Below are 17,755 nucleotides of genomic sequence, written 5' to 3'. Positions count from 1 at the left end.
TAGGCCCAACATTCTGTGCAGACTCATTTTATGATATATCTTTATAGAGGTCGAATCCAGTCTAGTACACATCTGGCTCAAGATCTCCTGCATAACCATGGCAGTAAATTATAAAATTCTGTCTGCCTGCAGCCACCACTTACACCCAGTTTTGTTCTTTTACGCTGATTGTTTTTAATGTGAGGCAGAGGCTTTTTTTTTCTTCCTCCGGCAGCTTTTAGCCGGTCACGGTAACAAAAAAAACAAACAAAAATAGCATGCTCTTTTTTTGCCACAGTTCCACCTTTGATCTCCCCTTGAAATCAATGGAAGGCAGAGAAAGCGTTTTTTTTGCCCGTGGCGTTCAATGGCTGTGGGTGAAAATAGTGGCAATAAAATTGCAGGCAGGGCAAAGTCTGCCACAAAATCCCTGAAGGAATTTGAGGCAGATTTTCTTTTCTGCCTGCAAAAAAACTATGAACAGGGCCTTAGGCCCCATTCACATCGCATTTGTGCTAGCCGCCGGGCATATACGCTTTTTTTTAGGTTAAAAACGGACAAAGTATTAGGCTGGATTCACACGAGCATGTTCGGTCCGTAAAGGACGGAAGGTATTTCGGCCACATGTCCCGGACCGAACACACTGCAGGGAGCCGGGCTCCTAGCATCATCGTTATGTACGACGCTAGGAGTCCCTGCCTCTCCGTGGAACTACTGTCCTGAAAACATGATTACAGTACGGGACAGTTGTCCTGCAGCGAGGCAGGGACTCCTAGCGTCGTACATAACTATGATGCTAGGAGCCCGGCTCCCTGCACTGTGTTCGGTCCGGGTCTTCCGGCCGAAATACGTTCCGTACTTTACGAACGTAACATGGTCGTGTGAACCCAGCCTAAGTCTGCAGCATGCTCTGATGTCCAAACAGAAAACGTTCAGCATGGGATTTTTAAAAGCTTATCAAAATTGCTGGGACTGTAATCCGTTGCAGATTTTCCACCCCATTTGGCAACATTTAACTAGGTCTATGCATTCGATCTCCAGGTGTGTACCAGAAAAGTAAAGTTCCAACCCCCATAAATATATTATGAAATAATCAGAGCATTTAGGATTTTCCCTTGTGTTGAAATGGATGTACCATTGTAATAGCACAGACAATGTGTTTATTTTCTTACAGTATATGTAATACTGAGAATAGACTTGTAGAAACTTACAAATATGAAAATTAAATAGGCAGTGAAAAAAGTTCCATAGGGAGACATCTCTAAAATGAAATGCTCAAAGCTTCAAGGCATCAGTGCTTACTAGTAGCAGGAGAGGTCAACATACAATGTCCCTGAGTAAGAGTACAGCATTCAACCAACATTATTAGGTTAAGAAGAGAATTTCTTGGGGTGGTAACGCTGTTCAAACTGGGCCACGTCAAATTTCCTTTTGCATCCTGCGTAGTTCATGTAGCGGATTTTCCCAAAAACATCTCTTTCAGCCCAACCCTGGTCATGGATTCCACAAATAGACCACATACAACCTGTGTAGAAGTAGAGTTAGTGTAATAAGTGGTTTGAACATTCACCTGGTGTCTACCTATTCCAGATAACTATGGCCGTATCTCAATGGCAACCTAGGTTCACTAGGGTTTTTTTTTTTTTTTTTAAATGTCAGAGGAACAGAACAAGGGCATAACCGGAACAGCCGGATCTGTTACACCATGGACACCACCAGTGGTACCCATTGAGTTGGTACCGTCTGTTTTCCATCAGGGTGTCTGTGGTTTTATCTGAAATAGCGCAGCATGCTGCACATTTGTTGTAACCTGCGATGGAGGCCCCTAACTGCCTCCAACACGTTGTGAACTAGTCCTAAGTGGAAAAGTATGATTTTTCCATTTAAACTGCAGCATTTGGCTTATTTCAAACATGCCGTGTGTGTGTATATATATATATATATATATATATATATATACACATACATATACACACACACACACACACATATATACACATATACACAGACACACATAGTGTTTTCCACACTGGCTTCAATAGGAGAAATTAAAGACATGTAGTATCGTGTGATTTCTTTAAGAAAGGATACAGATCATAGAACTGTATCCTAAGTCAGTTGTTCTCTTTTGACAATCATTTTAAGTTAGACTGGTCCCATCAAAACATGCTGATCACAGGGTGTCCTACTGTTGGGACACCCAGCGATCAGCCGTAGACTGTTGGGGGGAACCCGGCAGCAAGTGTTCAGTCTCCCTGCGGCACCACAAATTAATGGGCTGTCTGAGTAATGTGTGGACGCACACGGTCCAGAGAAATGTAAACCCCCCCCCCCCATTTCCTGAATGAGATTTTCCCCTTTTGGCTCAGAACTTCTTAACAGGGTATTTAAAAATGGGTTTTCTAAACAAGACCCCCCTCCCCCATTTAACTTTGAAGTTATCCCTTATAGAGAATTCTAAGTTAATAGGGGGGCATCCACAGTCCAGGAAAGTGTACAAGTGGAACAAAGCTTTCAATATTGTTTGTCTCTGTTTAGGCTTACAAATACAAATATAAAATACACACGTGTGAGCAAGGCCGCACTCTGGAGGACTTACCAGGTCTGTTCATTACATGGACAGCAAATTTACTTAAATGGAAATGGTGTAATGCTTTATTTCTACTGTGGTGGCGCTGCAGGTGAACTTAACACTAATTGCAGCAATAGAACATGTGAGATTTATTTTATTTCAGCATTTTTGCAGCGATAGAGTTCTTAACTACACAATTATCGCCCTTGATGTGTGAACACATCCTTTCTCAGATCAACATATTGAATCCTGGTCATCACAACTTTTTCATCGGAATAGTAAAAATAACCACTCCTGGTAAACCTAGGCAAAGTGGTCAATTTACTTAGCGAAAAGACACGCTGGATTCGTAAATAGCACAAATCCTTCAAAAGAAGTCATATGAAGTTTTGTACTTTACTAAATAATTCATGCTTTGCATTGTACTCACTGCCTATCATATGTCACTGCCTTATGTCCTCCCCAGGAAAAGTAGTGTGGAAAGTTGGGCTGCAGATGAGGCTACACTTGTGTAGTCACTCAGCCTTCACCCAACAAGGCAGAGTAGCTTTTATTACTGTAAATCTACATGATCAGTTAGTTTAAATAAAAAAAAATGCCAGATGACAATTTCTAAATGTCTAAAACACAAGAAAGGTAAGTGAATCTATAAAACGGATCGGTCATCATAATATTCTGCCCTTAAACAGGATAGCCTAGTATGATGACAGATTTGCATTAACTATGCTGCCCTAATTAAGGGATGCATGGGTATCGGTGCCAAATGGCACAAAACAATGCAGGGTATTATTTAATATTACAGCAAAAACAATACAGCAAGTCCATTGCATTCATGAGTGCTGCCTCTGAGGGTGAGGATCATGTATACAGTGGTTATGGCACCTGCATAGTAGCCTGCCAGGCTAGTGATGCTGGCACATCTGCAATATGTGGTCTCCTGTGGGGGCAGAACCCCAACATTATTAGTGGCGTAAATAGAACCACCAAACAATCTTAAAAATGTAAAAAGAAATCCTCCGCTTAATTAAGGCAGCAAATATCATACCTGCACATATATACTCAAGCAACAAACAGTAACAGGAGTCAAACCATTCAACAAACTTAGTGTTTCTGTACTTGCCTACATAGCCATTTGGATCACGCCCATCCAACTCAAAGCGATCATTAAGATAAATGGCAATACGTAAGGCTTCTTCTGGGGAGGTAGTCCACTCCAGTATTTTCTTAGCCCAGTACATGCGCAAGAAGCCGTGCATCTTTCCCTCATGTACCATCTGCAACTGAGGCCAAGGTAAAAAGAGTACACAAGGTTAGAAATGAAAAAACTTCTAAATACAATAAAAGTGTATTAAAAAAAAATACAATGCCCTGCGGTACTGTTCCAAGACAGGTTTTTCTCAATGACCTATTTCCCCTTTCTGCTCCCAGTATAACTAAAGTCCATGGCCCAACCTGACCTAAATCACAAATATCTACACTAAATGAGTTACCCTTGTTGTAATACTCTGCACTTAGTATCTGAGCGAACACCGGTATAGACTGGATGGGTGACGGGTCATGCAGCTTTATTCAGACTCCTTGTGCCAACACAATGTGCTGGTCCCCTGGACAAAATTATAAACTCTTATAAGCAAATACTTCTCTCCTTTTGTTACATTGTTAATTTGTGATTCTATTTTAGTTACTTTCCCAATTCTAAAGCGCTGCAGAATGTTGGCGCTATATGAAATTGGATTTTTGTACTCCCTGTAAAATCTCTCATTGTATTCATTGGGGGACACCAGGCCATGAAAAAAGGTCCTTGCCTCTAGGAGGCTGACAAGAAGTAGGAAGAATTCTTGGGTCCGCCCAGGCAGCCCATACCCTTCCCACAGACACTGGCTAAAGCAGTTTGTACAGAAAGCAGTACAAGACAAAAAAACAAGCAAAAGAAAAACCATGTCCACGGTCCCATGAGAAAACCAAAAAGCCAGGAGTAACAGCTCCCGGGACCTGGAACAAAGCAAAGAGGGCAGTATCTGTGTGGATATAACGAGAACAAAAAGGTTACTGTGCGAACAAAAATCCAATTTTCTCTTGTATATCCTTGGGGGACACTGCACTAGTGGAAGTTCTAAAGCAGTTCCAAAGGGTGGGAAGAATTAAAGGGAAAAAAGTACCGTCATGCTACCCGCCTAACGTACAGCTTCCTGCAGCACCTTGTGACAGACTGGCATCAGAGGAGGCCAAAAAGTGAATTTGGTAAAGGTGTGCTCCGAAGCCCAGGTAGCAGCCTTGCAGGCCTGAGCAAGCTTAAAGTGTAGCTAAACGTTTGACAAAATTCTGATATGTCATAGTGACATGTCAGAAGTTTGGATTGGTGAGGGGCCGAGCACTAAAACCCCCATCAATCGCTAGAAGGAAGCAGCTGAAGTGTTAGTATGAGCGCTCAGCCGCTTCGTGTCTGTTCGGCTTTTTGTACTTTCTATTGAGTCCGTACACCGATACATTTATTTTTCATGCAATCATAACTATTCATACCAAAACATATACATTTTATTGAAATACATAGAATATTACAGATGATAAAATCAATGATGGATCACCAAAAGAGACCAGTACACATGCTAAATAAGTAGTGGACAACCACATTAAAATGAGGAGCTATTATGGAACGAAACAGTATACATAAAAGATCTGTCAAAGCAGATAACTAGCCGAAAAATAGTTTGTATAATGAAATGACAAAGTAAATCCCAGTTTGAAATGTCAGATACTATGTCTAAAAAAATTAATGTAATGAAATTACAGCACCTGTCAAGATACAACTAATAAAGAAAATGTGTATGTTTGTATAACTGGAGGCTGCTCTAGATCTATCAGATAATGAAGATACAAATAGGTAGTCAAAAATGTGTCTGGTCACCTCACCTCGACACGCGTTTCTAATTAGTTTTCCTCAGGAGGCGTGATCTTCATTATCTGATAGATCTAGAGCAGTCTAGCTATACAAACATACACATTTTCTTATTAGTTGTATTTTGACAGGTGCTGTAATTTCATTACATTTATTTTTTAGACATAGTATCTACTATTTTTCGGCTAGTTATCTGCTATGACAGAGATCTTTTATGTATACAGTGGTTTCATTCCATAATAGCTCCTCATTCCAATGCGATTGTGGTTGTCCACTACTTATTTAGGATGTGTACTGGTCTCTTTTGGTGATCCATCATTGATTTTATCATGTGTATTCTAAGTATTTCGATAAAAAATTTTCTTTTTTGGTATGAATAGTGATGGTTGCATGACTTTTGTTTTTTCCTAGTTAGGTTGTATACAGAGAAAGCTTAATACCTGACTGACCAGGAGGCACCAAACAGCCCTAATAGAATGGCAGTGACCCGAAGAGGAGGAACTTGGACCGATAGGCTACCGAAATCACAGATGGATTTGAATGCGCAACCTTTGGCCTTGGACTCTGCAATCCCTTGCGTGGCTCTTCAGGAACAACAAAAGGAGAATTGGGAGCGCTGAAACTGGAGAATTGGAGCGCCGGTTGATAGGGCCTTCGGGGAGCTGTAAGCAAGAGGGGCATGGTGTGGGTGGCTGAAAATGCAGCCTAGCACTGATGTAGGCCGGGGCTAAAGTAGAAAACCCGGCCTGCAGTGCTGAAGGTAGGAATGTCATAACGACACAGAAAGCAGCATACCCCCATCGATGGATAAAAACAGAATTAGAAGTGGGAAAGCAGCGCCCCTGTAACTGGGGAAAGGGGGGGGGGGGAAAAGCAATTATGCTTTCAGATAGGGTCCACTGTACCAATAAAGTATTCCCCCGTAGATAGGGTTTGTTCTGTCCCATAGGAAGAAAGTCCCGAATGGAGTTATACAGCGATCTGCCAATAGAGTACCCCAAGGGGGGATGGTCTTCGGGGATTCACAGGGTCACCTCGCACATATAGTGGGGTTACCGACACTCCACCTGCGGATGCAGAAAATTAGGTTAAGTGACCAGCAGTGAGGGAAAGTCAGTGCAGAGAACTGCCTGGTTTCCCAGCACCCACAGGTAGTTGGCTAAAACATAGCAGCAGACCTGAATATTAGGTCATGTCTGCCTCCTACAGACACTTAAAGAGGCTCTGTCACCAGATTTTGCAACCCCTATCTGCTATTGCAGCAGATAGGCGCTGCAATGTAGATTACAGTAACGTTTTTATTTTAAAAAAACGAGCATTTTTGGCCAAGTTATGAACATTTTTGTAGTTATGCAAATGAGGCTTGCAAAAGTCCAAGTGGGTGTGTTTAAAAGTACAAGTCCAAGTGGGTGTGTATTATGTGCGTACATCGGTGCGTTTTTAATACTTGTACTAGCTGGGCGCTGTGAAGAGAAGTAACATCCTCTTCTCTTCAGAACGCCCAGCTTGTGACAGTGCAGATCTGTGACGTCACTCACAGGTCCTGCATCGTGACGGCACCAGAGGCTACAGCTGATTCTGCAGCAGCATCAGCGTTTGCAGGTAAGTCGATCTTACCTGCAAACGCTGATGCTGCTGCAGAATCAGCTGTAGCCTCTGGTGCCGATGTGGCCGTCACGATGCAGGACCTGTGAGTGACGTCACAGGTCTGCACTGTCAGAAGCTGGGCGTTCTGAAGAGAAGAGGATGTTACTTCTCTTCACAGCGCCCAGCTAGTACAAGTATTAAAAACGCCCCGATGTACGCACATAATACACACCCACTTGGACTTGTACTTTTAAACACACCCACTTGGACTTTTGCAAGCCTCATTTGCATAACTACAAAAATGGTCATAACTTGGCCAAAAATGCTCGTTTTTTAAAAATAAAAACGTTACTGTAATCTACATTGCAGCGCCTATCTGCTGCAATAGCAGATAGGGGTTGCAAAATCTGGTGACAGAGCCTCTTTAAGCCAAAACTGATTTAGCACAATGTCTGTGGGAAGAGTATGCTCTGCCTGGGCGGAGAGAAGACTTCTTCCTAAATAGTGTTAATCTCCTAGTTGCAAGGGCCCGTACCCATGCTGTTGTGTCCCCCAATGCTGTAAATGAGAAATAGGCAGAGTATCACTAGCAACCAGACTGTCAGGCTGGATTGGCACTATAATAATTAGTCTAACAACCACAATCTTAGAAGAGTCTGCCTGCACATACCTAGCAACAATTCTCTAAGATTACTCACGTCTTCAAAGCAGGATGTCCACGGATATCACGACAGAGAAGGATCAAGATATAAACTAGGCTTCTTTCCATCTTACTGTCATGTTGTCTAAATGTGCAGAACCTCTGGAGCATTTGCTAAAGGCAAGTAGCTGAATGGCCTAAGTGATTTTATGCACTGGAAGAACGGAGCACTGTTATGTAAAAAATGTAGCTGCAGTCTGTTATATATGTGTTTCAAGGACATCTGTGGAGCCCATTGCCAATTCACTGAAATACTGGATGATCTTGATGGCATCATTTTAGTCACTTTCAGACCCATTTAAAGTAAAATAGTAAATTGTGGAAATGAACATGAAGTTCCACAAAACTTTACAATAAACGATTAAAGTTTTAACAATTTTCTCCTAGTTACTACAGATTCAGGGTAAGAGTTATAAAAAAATGTAATATATAAAATAACCTTTTATTCGAAAAACACTGACACAAATACCTGAGCTGCGTTCCACAGAGGATCGTGCGTCTTCCCACTTTCCAGTTTCTCTAGATTGTACAGATGTGTCCGCTTGTCCTTTGCATGATCTTTCAGGGTATTCTTGGCCCAGTCGTATGCACCTTGTCAAAATCAAGTATTTTAGAGACACACTGAACAAGAGTCTAAAACTGTACAATAGAGCGGCCACCTTTCTAATATTAAAAATGACCTGTTCCAATCACTAAGTGCATTTCACCTTCGAAACCACTTTACAGTTTCATTTAATAATGAGATAATTTCACAAATAGTGTTTCATTTATCTACTACTGATCTGGCATTTACAGTTTATATCCCTGCTGCGCTTTCCTATAGTTTGCCACTGCAAAAAACGTATACTGAATTAGGGTTGTCACGATACCAGAATTTGGACTTCGATACCAATACTTCGTGTAGTATTGCGCTACGATACCAAAACGATACTTTGCCAACAGTAATAAAAAATAAATAAAGTTCTTCGATTTTCTGATGTGAGGGACGTGGTGTGATGAATTTTGAATGTGCCTCACATTAATAGTAATTAACCCCATCATGTTTCTCAGTCATAATTGACAACACTGGGTTAATGTGTGGGGTACATGATGGGGTTAATTACTATTAATATGAGGTACATGGAGGTTAAATTCATCACACCTCTTGCCTCACAATAATAAGTGAAAGAAAGACGTTTTTATTTTTTTTATAGCGTACACATCATAAATGTAACAAAAAAATTGTTGTGCAGGTTATTACGGCCGCACCAATACCGAATATGTTTATTTTATGTATGGAGACTTATTTTAATGTTTATTGTAAAAAATGTGTATGTGTATTTTTTTATTTTTATATAACATTACTTTATTTAAATTTTTAAACTTTAATGTACTGGCATATATCTATGGGGTTCTTCAATGGACCCTGGGCTGTCTGCCCATATATGGTATGTCCCTCAATCGCGTCACAGGGGTACCCTGTGACGCGATCCAAGGGGCATCCGCCTTCTCATTTTCCCCTTGAATGTTCTGGTCAGCTTTGATCGCAGCATTCAGGGGAATAGCGGAGGAGATCAAAGGTTTCTCTCATCTCCGCCGTTAAAAGTGGGGCTGTGTAATACCGCCATTACGCCGTTCCTGATAACAAGTGCGCGCGCGGTCAGCATGAGGTGATGCGCCCACCATGTTCTGTTGTCAGTGCCACCACTCATTAGTGCACCGTTGGTCGCATCACCTCATGCGGACGGTACGCACTTGTCAGGACTCAGGAAATTTTTTTTAAATTTTTTTTTAACATGGGATTTTGCCAGTGTATCCAGCAAATGTAAGCCAGAAACGCGATGTAAACAGAGCCTTAATACAATGTTCTGTGCTGTACTGCCTTTTGGGATGGTTGCTTTTCCCTACATCAGATTACGTTACAGTGCCTGGTGTAAGGACTCCACTTCCTAGAATGAGAATTGACATGTAAAGCTTCCTGCAGATATTGAGGCACGAGGGTATGCTGGGAGATTGGAGCTCAGAAGTCAGAGAATTGTGCATATAGATGTGGATGAGTGCAGTCTATAGAATATGCTGTACCTTCTATGTATACAAATACTGTAAATGGTTGGGGAAAAACAAAAAAAAAAATCAGAAGAGTAAAGCAATAATGTTCTTCAGAGACTTCTGTTACAAATATTGCACACTGAACCATGACTACTCCAGTTCATGCTCCTAGGCCCAGTTCACATTGAGTTCATTTGGCGCCGATTTTGATAAGGAAACCGTGTCGGAATCCACGCCAAAAAACGCCTCAAACAGCCTCCCATTGATTTCAATGGGAGGAGGAGGAGTTTTTTTTTTCTGAGCGGCTTTTAGCCGCTTGCGGGAGAAAAAAAGCAGCATGTCCTTTCTTGCCGCGGTACCGCCTCTGACCTGCCAATGAAATCAATGGGAGACAGAAAAAGTGTTATTCGCTGTGGCGCTCAATGGCCGCAGGCGAAAACCGCTGAGAAAACCACAGCCAAAAAGTGCAGGCACTTTTTTTTTTCTGATTACAGACTACTCCGTGTGAACAAGGCCTGAGAGTATTCCTACAACGGTGTGCCATTTATTTAACAGATAGTAATATCCACTTGGACAGCAAAACCTTATAGCATCGATAAAGGAAATGGAAAGAACAGAGAGTTTCTGCATGAAGTCACGTGAATACGATCAGCTATAAATTAATTGCACGGAACACAACAGAAACTCTTCAATCACTGTAAAATACAGTAAACTTTGTGCAGTAAAAGCATCTCATCAAATACTGCGCAGGATCGACATGCGAGAAGGAGCACAAGTATCATAAATCTTAAATCATTTCTACAGAAACGTGAAATGCAGAACATGGCGCAAACAATCTGACAGCGGTAGATCCGTACCTTCCACTTTGTCGTAGTTTTTGTTGTAGTAACAATAGTTGTCCGCCAGCTCTCTCCTCACTACAGCCTCCTCCACAAAGCTGTCCACAGATTCCTTGTACTTGCTACGATACTTCTGCACCTCCAGGATTGCTCGCTGCACAGACAGCTGACCTGAGATATAACCATATCCAAAGAATTCATTTACAAGATTCATGGTCTGGAAACAGCTCAGGGACATGTATTTGGGGGTGGTGGATCAAAAATGCAAACTGGCATGGGTGAAAGTGAGCAAGCAGTCGGAAAAGCTGGACAATGCTATATTTTGTGGGGTACATTGGTAATGAAAGTTTACCAGAGCTATGTTTTACAATACGACTTATTTTACACAGACCGTATTAAAGCATATGTTCAGCTTTTACATCCCTAAGAGGTTAACAGAACCCCTATAATGTGGAGGGACAGTTTCTACTAGATTATTGTACAGTGCCTGTGATACATTTGACACTTCTCCGAATAAAAATCACTGCCGAAAGCTTTGTAAATACTCTCAAGAAGGGCGCTCAAGGAAATTTAAACTTTGAAGCCTACAGAACTGTGAATAAAGGATTCAACGCAGTACAAGATACGGAATATTGAAGATTACCTTTAGGATAATATTAGACGTAAAAAGATGATCGTTGGTAAATAGAATTGTTTTTCTTGGCAACTTTTCTTAACTCACCAAAATGAAACCATGGCGATAGGTTACTGAGTGCTTGCCGGTTTGGATTGTTTCGGTCAGAGTTAAAAAATTTGAGTCGTTCGGATATAAATGCGTGGAGCATATTTATTCCTGCCTTTGAACCTGGTTTTGCCCATTCTACTTCCTTTACTGTACGATCCACTTCTAAACTGGCATAGCACTGATCCCAGTCTATAGGCTGGAGAATAAAGAGGAGAAATACTACAACACGTTAATATACAGACAACACATCCATCATTGCATATTCTTCACTAAATAATCTTACAGCAAGAGAGCCACTGACCTGTAAGCACACCATATAATAAGCAATCTTGGATCACTGGCCTTTTCTATACCTTCTACAGTGGAGTGGAAAAGGTTTATTTTTGCATACTCCCCGTAAAATCCTTTTTTTGTTTTTTGACACCATGTTGCATTGAGCTGAGGTGCCAGTACAGTGAAAACCCCCGAGAAGTGACCCCATTTGGGACACTAAACCCCTTTAAGGAGTTTATCATGAGGTGTAGTGAGCATTTGGACCCCACGTGTTTTGCAGAAATTAGTACATTGCCATTTTTCCTCAGATATGCAATTTCAGTGCCCAATATGTGGTGTCCAGCTTGTACTACTGGAGACACACCCGATAAATTGTTAAGCGGGTCCTCCGGAGTACAGTAATACCCCATATGTGCTCAAACTGCTGTTTGGTCACACTGCCAGGCTCGGAAGGACCGCCATTTGGATTTTGGAGAGCAGATTTTGCTTGGTAGTAGTTTTGTTTAGGATTTTACTGGGGTTTGTTTATAATGTGGAGGCATATGTAAGCTTTGCATATCAGCACATTATAAAGTGGTATAATAATGGGGTAAATAAATAAAATTCATTATCCATGGATAGCGATGCAGAACCTTTATAAACAGGCCAGTTTTTTGGGGGCAGGAGCCGCACTTATAAATGGTGCCCGTGGTATTGTACAAAATATCCGCACTCCAGTACTGCTGGACATATAAATTTGTCCGGGCCGTCATTTTGCATCATTGCATTAGCTTTTTATTTTTCAGTTGACGACCTGTGTGAGGGCTTGAATTTCATGGGACGGGCTGTAGTTTTTATTAGTATCATGTTAGGGTACATGCGATTTTTTTGATCAGTTTTTAGTAATTTTTTTTGGGAGGTGAGGAGACCACAAAACATCAATTCCGCCAGTTTTTTTTATGGCGTTCACCATGCAGTATAAACAGGTTTACTTTACTCTGCGATTCAATACAATTATGGCGATACCAAATTCATATAGTTTTAAATGTTTTACGACCTTTACACAATAAAAACACTTTTTTCTAAATAAAATCATGTTTTAGTGTCACCGTATTCTGAGAGCCATAACTTGTTTTATTTTTTCATCGACTGAGCAGTGTGAGGGCTTATTTTTTGCGTGACAAACTGTAGTTTTTTCATTGGTACCATTTTGGGGTACTTGCGACTTTTTGATCACTTATTAAATTTTTGGGGAGACAAGGTGACCAAAAAAAAAAGGAAATTCTGCCATTGTTTTTAAAGGTGTTCACCGTGCGGGATAAATAAGATATTTTTATAGTTGAGGTAAATACCAACGCGGCAATACCGATTATGTATAGTTTTTTTTCATTATTTCATTTTTCTCTAATTACAAAAGAACTTGATCAGGGAAACCGGGCGATTATTGTTTTTTACTTAAAACTTTTATTTATTTTTCTAACCAAATTTTTTTTATACTTACTGGGAGACTTGAAAGCCTGATCTTCTGATCCCCTGTACAATACATTGCACTACTTATGTAGTCGACTACGCTATTGTTTCCAAAGAAAAAAACTAAACCTTACGGAACGGAAACCAACTGCAATGGAAGCATTACCATTGGTTTCCGTTTGGCTTTCCGTTCATTGGTTCCTCCAACGGAAAGGTCGAATGGAACCGATGCCCGACGCTAACGTGAAGAGGCCCTGTCATTTTTCAACTGACAGTCTATTGGGTCCTGCCTTTTTTTTTTAACGAAGTTTAACGGTCTGAAGAAAATAGGAAAAACATCTTCTGTTTAATACGATAAATGAATAATCCCTGAATATACAGAATTTTTCCTATTGAAGTTGCCAAGAATAATACAAACCTCAGCCTCCAGTTTGGAGTTGTATGGGTGTGAAATGACTGGAGGGAAATCTGTAAGGAACTGAGAGAGCTGGTCATGGATTTTCCTTCGAATGGTACGAGCTCCATACTCCTGTTTATTGGAGGCAACCCAGCAGGGCACAATATTATGGGCATCCACCTGGAAATTAACATGTTTAAAAATCAATGAGCGGATACATAGAACTATTAGAACACCTTTGTCTGTACCTGCACGATTCTGAGCCATTCATCTCTGAAATATATTAATATATCTGGGACTATCTTTATTTATGACGAGTGACTTGTAACAACCTCGGATACATAATAATTATGAAACAGTTAATGAGCTCATTATAACAATGAATACAGAAAAGAAAAAGTCAATCCATCAACATGACATTATTATTTACTTATGGAAGTTTACATATCGGACCATAAAAATTCACCTGGACAAGAGGTACATCTTTAGGTAATAGTTCACAAACATCCGACACCCACTGCAAGGGGACACGCAGAGGCGCAAAGTCAGTCACCACCCCACCAATGCCATGCTCTTTCACAAAGTTTGGGAGAACATCCTTGGCATATCCAATAAGCAAATGGAAGGGAATGTTGAGACCCTTACAATCCTGAAACAAGACAAACTGGGTGTTTAAGATAGACATCTTATTTGCAATCACTTTAACCCCTGTAATTCTTAAATATACCTCGGCAACTTCTTGCAGGCCCTTCAACATATAGCCAAAGTGCCTAATGGTGGCTTCCAAGAACTTTGGGACTAAACAGAAGACAACGTGCAGTGGTAGCTTTTGCTTCAGAGCCAAGCGCTGTGCATACAAAAAGGCCCAGTTATCTGAAAGAGATACAAGTAGCAGTCATCACAATCTATAAAACGGCACCGATTTCTAAATAACGGAGGAAGATAGGACATTTTTTTTCAAAGTGAGTGTTTGTGAAGCCCTGCCTATTACATGCTGCAGATGTGTGGGCAGGTGAAAGGTTCGCTTTAAGACAGTTTCAGTCAACAAAACGTTCACCTCCACACCATTTAAACTCACCTTGATATATATGTGTAGTAAGAGAAGTTGATAACTCAACAACAAAATACTTTGTAATATATGTACCTTCAACTCTTTGATCTCTGGACATCCAGTACACTATGCCCAAAGCATCATCTTTCAGGTCCGCCTCAGGAGACACCAACCGTACCCTCTTCTTGTTAAACTTGAATTCAGACACAGAGGCGGCAACACTTAAACGAGACTTCGTTACTGCCTCTAACAGACCTCCGTCTACATCAACATCTTTTTTCTCTGGCATCTTCTTCCTCTTGGGAGCACCATCGGAGGTCTCACTACTACTTGCATCAGATATTACTTTGGACTTGCTCTTATTTTCTTGGGGTCTCCTTTTCCCTTGGCTTTTGGCTGCAGTGAATGGTTTGGTCTTGGACTCCTTTTCCTGGCTTGTGTCAGACTTCTCGCTTCCAGACCCTTGCCTTTTACTGTATTGAGTCTTTGCCTTTTGAGACATGGTTCTGGTTATTGTCAAGGGAAGAATTAAATTCCAATGACGTGGGATCAGTTTGGAAGAGAAGACTAGTCTAGGAGAAAAATACATTCATATTATATCAAATATTAGAGCTGATATGTATTTGTCTGATTTGATATTGTTATCAAACAATAAAAAACAAATATTGAAAGCTAAAAGATATAGCTGAACAAGATACTAGGGCATATGTGATTAACACGTTTCTACCAACAACTGGGCATAGGATTCCAGTTTTATTGCTTTAGCCATGTAATAAATGGACAGCAGCACAAACAAGCGCCGCACTTTCCCATCTTGGTGTATATTTAGGGTATGTTCACATGGCTTATTTTCAGCAGTTTTTCGGGCCGTAAACGCCCTGAAGAACGGCTGAAAATACGGGGGGCTGACGTCTCCAAACATCTGCCCATTGATTTCAATAGGAAAAATGGCGTTCGGTTCCCACAGGGCGTTTTTTACGTGGCCGTTTTTAAAAACACAGCATAAAAAAAAACACCCCGTAAAAAGGATGTGTCACTTCTTGGGCTGTTTTTGGAGCAGTTCTTCATTGGGTCAATAGAAAAACAGCTCCAAAAACAGCCGTAAAAAACACATCAAAAACTTTGTTAAGCGTGTGAACATAGCCTTATAGTTTAAGTGGAGCTCTGGTTTGGAACTAGAGCCAAGAACTGCCAACTTCAATGGATGGCCTGAGGATGAGATGCTGTTGGAAGAGAGCATAAAGGACCAGGGTCCCCCATCGATAATACCTGCGTACAGTGGGTCCGAATAGCATAAGCCCCAGTGATCAACTAGTCAAATCGGGGAATCAGCAGAACAGACTGGACAACCCACAGTGGCCATATAATGCTGGAGAGTTAGCTCTACCAATTACAGTAATGGGGGGGGGGGGGAAACCTGGTAACACTATACAGGGAATTGTTGATGTTCAGAGTTTTTAATTAAAACCTATTCACACTATGCCTTGGGCATAGTGTACTATTGCCCAGTTCACACTTTGCGATTTTGATGCAGTTTTTTGGTGTTTTTTTTTTTTTAAAAGCCAAAAGGAGAAGTGAAGCTCACAGGGAAGAGATGCATTTATGTGATGCTTTTCTTTTTTTCTTCTTTAGCTCCATTCCTAGTTTTGGTTACAACGAAATACAAACACTTTAAAAATATTTTATTTACAGATGTAACAAATACATTTTCTAAAGAAAACAATCAACATTACCTTGTCTTCAAAATACAATCCAGGAGAAACGCTGTAAGCTTTAAGGGGTTAACGAACGGTGCACTGGTCTCCGATGGACATGACCAGGAAGGAGTTTTAGCCTCTGGATCTAAACTAGAATGTCTCCATTCACTTACAGCAGGCAGAGATCTTTAAAATAGTGAGAAATTGGAACAAAGTAAATTACAAAGTAGCAGAACTTATTGTACAATGATAAACGCTTATTTACGTAAACCAGAAAAACGATTTCAGTCTTCTGGCGACTATCTAGCCACTCCCCTTTTAACAGCGAAAACACGTAACGCCTGAGCTGGCAGCAGAGAATGGTGCCATTTGCCCATAAGTACAGTGCCCTGCTAGAAGTGACATTGCTTCCAGCGTCCTTACACAGATATAAGTCACCAGTACATTTAAATGAACCCTCCAGTATTAAGAAGTCCCCTCCATAGTCTACAGGGAAGGTTAATGTCAATCTATACATCGTACTTGTGCACACGTCAGACTGAGGCCTCACTACCATCCCCAGTGCGTACCGTACCTGCTCCTTTTCGTTGTGTAACATTCACACGGGCGCGCCACAACAGCAGCACATTACATAACGTGATGTATAGAGGGCTTTCACGATGACGTTACTTCTGCACATTTCCGGAACGTTGTGAGCGGACAGCGCCACCTGCTGGTACATTAAGGAAAGACTAACAAGTAGACGAGTAGAATGTAATACCCGCGTAAGCTAGACAGGATTCAGGAACCTTATTGCGGCACAGGTGACGATGCCAATGCAGCATCTATTCTCTTATTGGCCCTACAGGACTACTAGCCACACGCTGACGTCTTGTCATAAGATGGACAACCAACCTCCCACATACAGAAGCATCTAATCTAGTGATCTGCAAGTCTTCATCTATTGTGAAACTACAACTCCCTGTCAGGGCATTCTGAGACTTGTCATTTCACATCAGGAGAGCTCCAAGCTTCAGAAAAGTGGAAGAGGTGATATAAAATTCTGTAAGACACAACACAGCATGTAAAAAATTCTAACCTGGCCTGCACATTTTTCTTGTTGCCCTTTTTAGGCCCAACATTACTTTGCATAAGCCACTGAGGTTCCCTTTAAAGAGAACCTTTCACCAGCCCATACATGTGCAGAATGTAATAGGTCGGGCTTCACAAACCCTGTCTCACTTTGTATGGCTTCGTTCACACCTCCGTCAGGGCTCCGTTCTGACGTTCCGTCTGAGCTTTTCTTCAGAATGGAGCACTGACTGAAACAAATGGAAACCATAGGTTTCCGTTTCCATCATCATTGATTTCAATGGTGACGGATCCGGTGCCAAAGGTTTCCGTTTGTTTCAGTTGTGCAAAGGTTCCGTCGTTTTGACGGAATCAATACCATAGTCAACTACGCTATTAATTCCGTCAAAACGACGGAACCTTTGCACAACTGAGACAAACGGAAACCTTTGGCACGGGATCCGTCATCATTGAAATCAATGATGATGGAAACGGAAACCTATGGTTTCCATT

General features: G+C 41.2%; 1 protein-coding gene across 3 annotated transcripts; it reads right to left on the bottom strand.

The window, feature by feature from the left end:
* Positions 1–815: 815 nt before the first annotated feature.
* On the bottom strand, positions 816–16,869 carry LOC142760926 (deoxyribodipyrimidine photo-lyase-like). Of its 3 annotated transcripts, none has more exons than XM_075864103.1 (11): positions 16,767–16,869; positions 16,229–16,378; positions 14,589–15,067; positions 14,172–14,317; positions 13,911–14,093; positions 13,466–13,624; positions 11,323–11,521; positions 10,620–10,772; positions 8,204–8,325; positions 3,672–3,831; positions 816–1,504 (listed from the first exon to the last, which is right to left on the bottom strand). In XM_075864103.1, the coding sequence occupies exons 3-11, from the start codon at positions 14,995–14,997 to the stop codon at positions 1,350–1,352; spliced, it is 1,686 nt and encodes a 561-aa protein (XP_075720218.1). In that variant the 5' UTR covers positions 14,998–15,067; positions 16,229–16,378; positions 16,767–16,869; the 3' UTR covers positions 816–1,349. The 3 variants fall into 3 exon arrangements, with proteins under 3 accessions (XP_075720218.1, XP_075720216.1, XP_075720217.1); XM_075864101.1 differs by having other exon boundaries at positions 16,715–16,768; XM_075864102.1 differs by lacking the exon at positions 16,767–16,869 and having other exon boundaries at positions 14,589–15,062; positions 16,229–16,309.
* Positions 16,870–17,755: the final 886 nt, after the last annotated feature.

Source organism: Rhinoderma darwinii, chromosome 4 (genome assembly GCF_050947455.1).
Source record: "Rhinoderma darwinii isolate aRhiDar2 chromosome 4, aRhiDar2.hap1, whole genome shotgun sequence".
Classification (NCBI taxonomy): Eukaryota; Metazoa; Chordata; class Amphibia; order Anura; family Rhinodermatidae; genus Rhinoderma; species Rhinoderma darwinii.
The sequence above is the reverse complement of the archived record's forward strand: the minus strand, read 5'-3'. Positions and strand labels throughout refer to the sequence as shown.

Bases quoted from the DNA above. Each gene is read 5' to 3' on its own strand.
- LOC142760926 (XM_075864103.1), bottom strand. From the start codon at position 14,997: ATGTCTCAAAAGGCAAAGACTCAATACAGTAAAAGGCAAGGGTCTGGA. The intron at 3,832-8,203 runs GTATTTGTGTCA...CCTTGGCCTCAG, and splicing joins CTCTGTGGAACGCAGCTCAG to TTGCAGATGGTACATGAGGG. The intron at 1,505-3,671 runs GCAAGTACAGAA...ACTTCTACACAG, and splicing joins TGATCCAAATGGCTATGTAG to GTTGTATGTGGTCTATTTGT.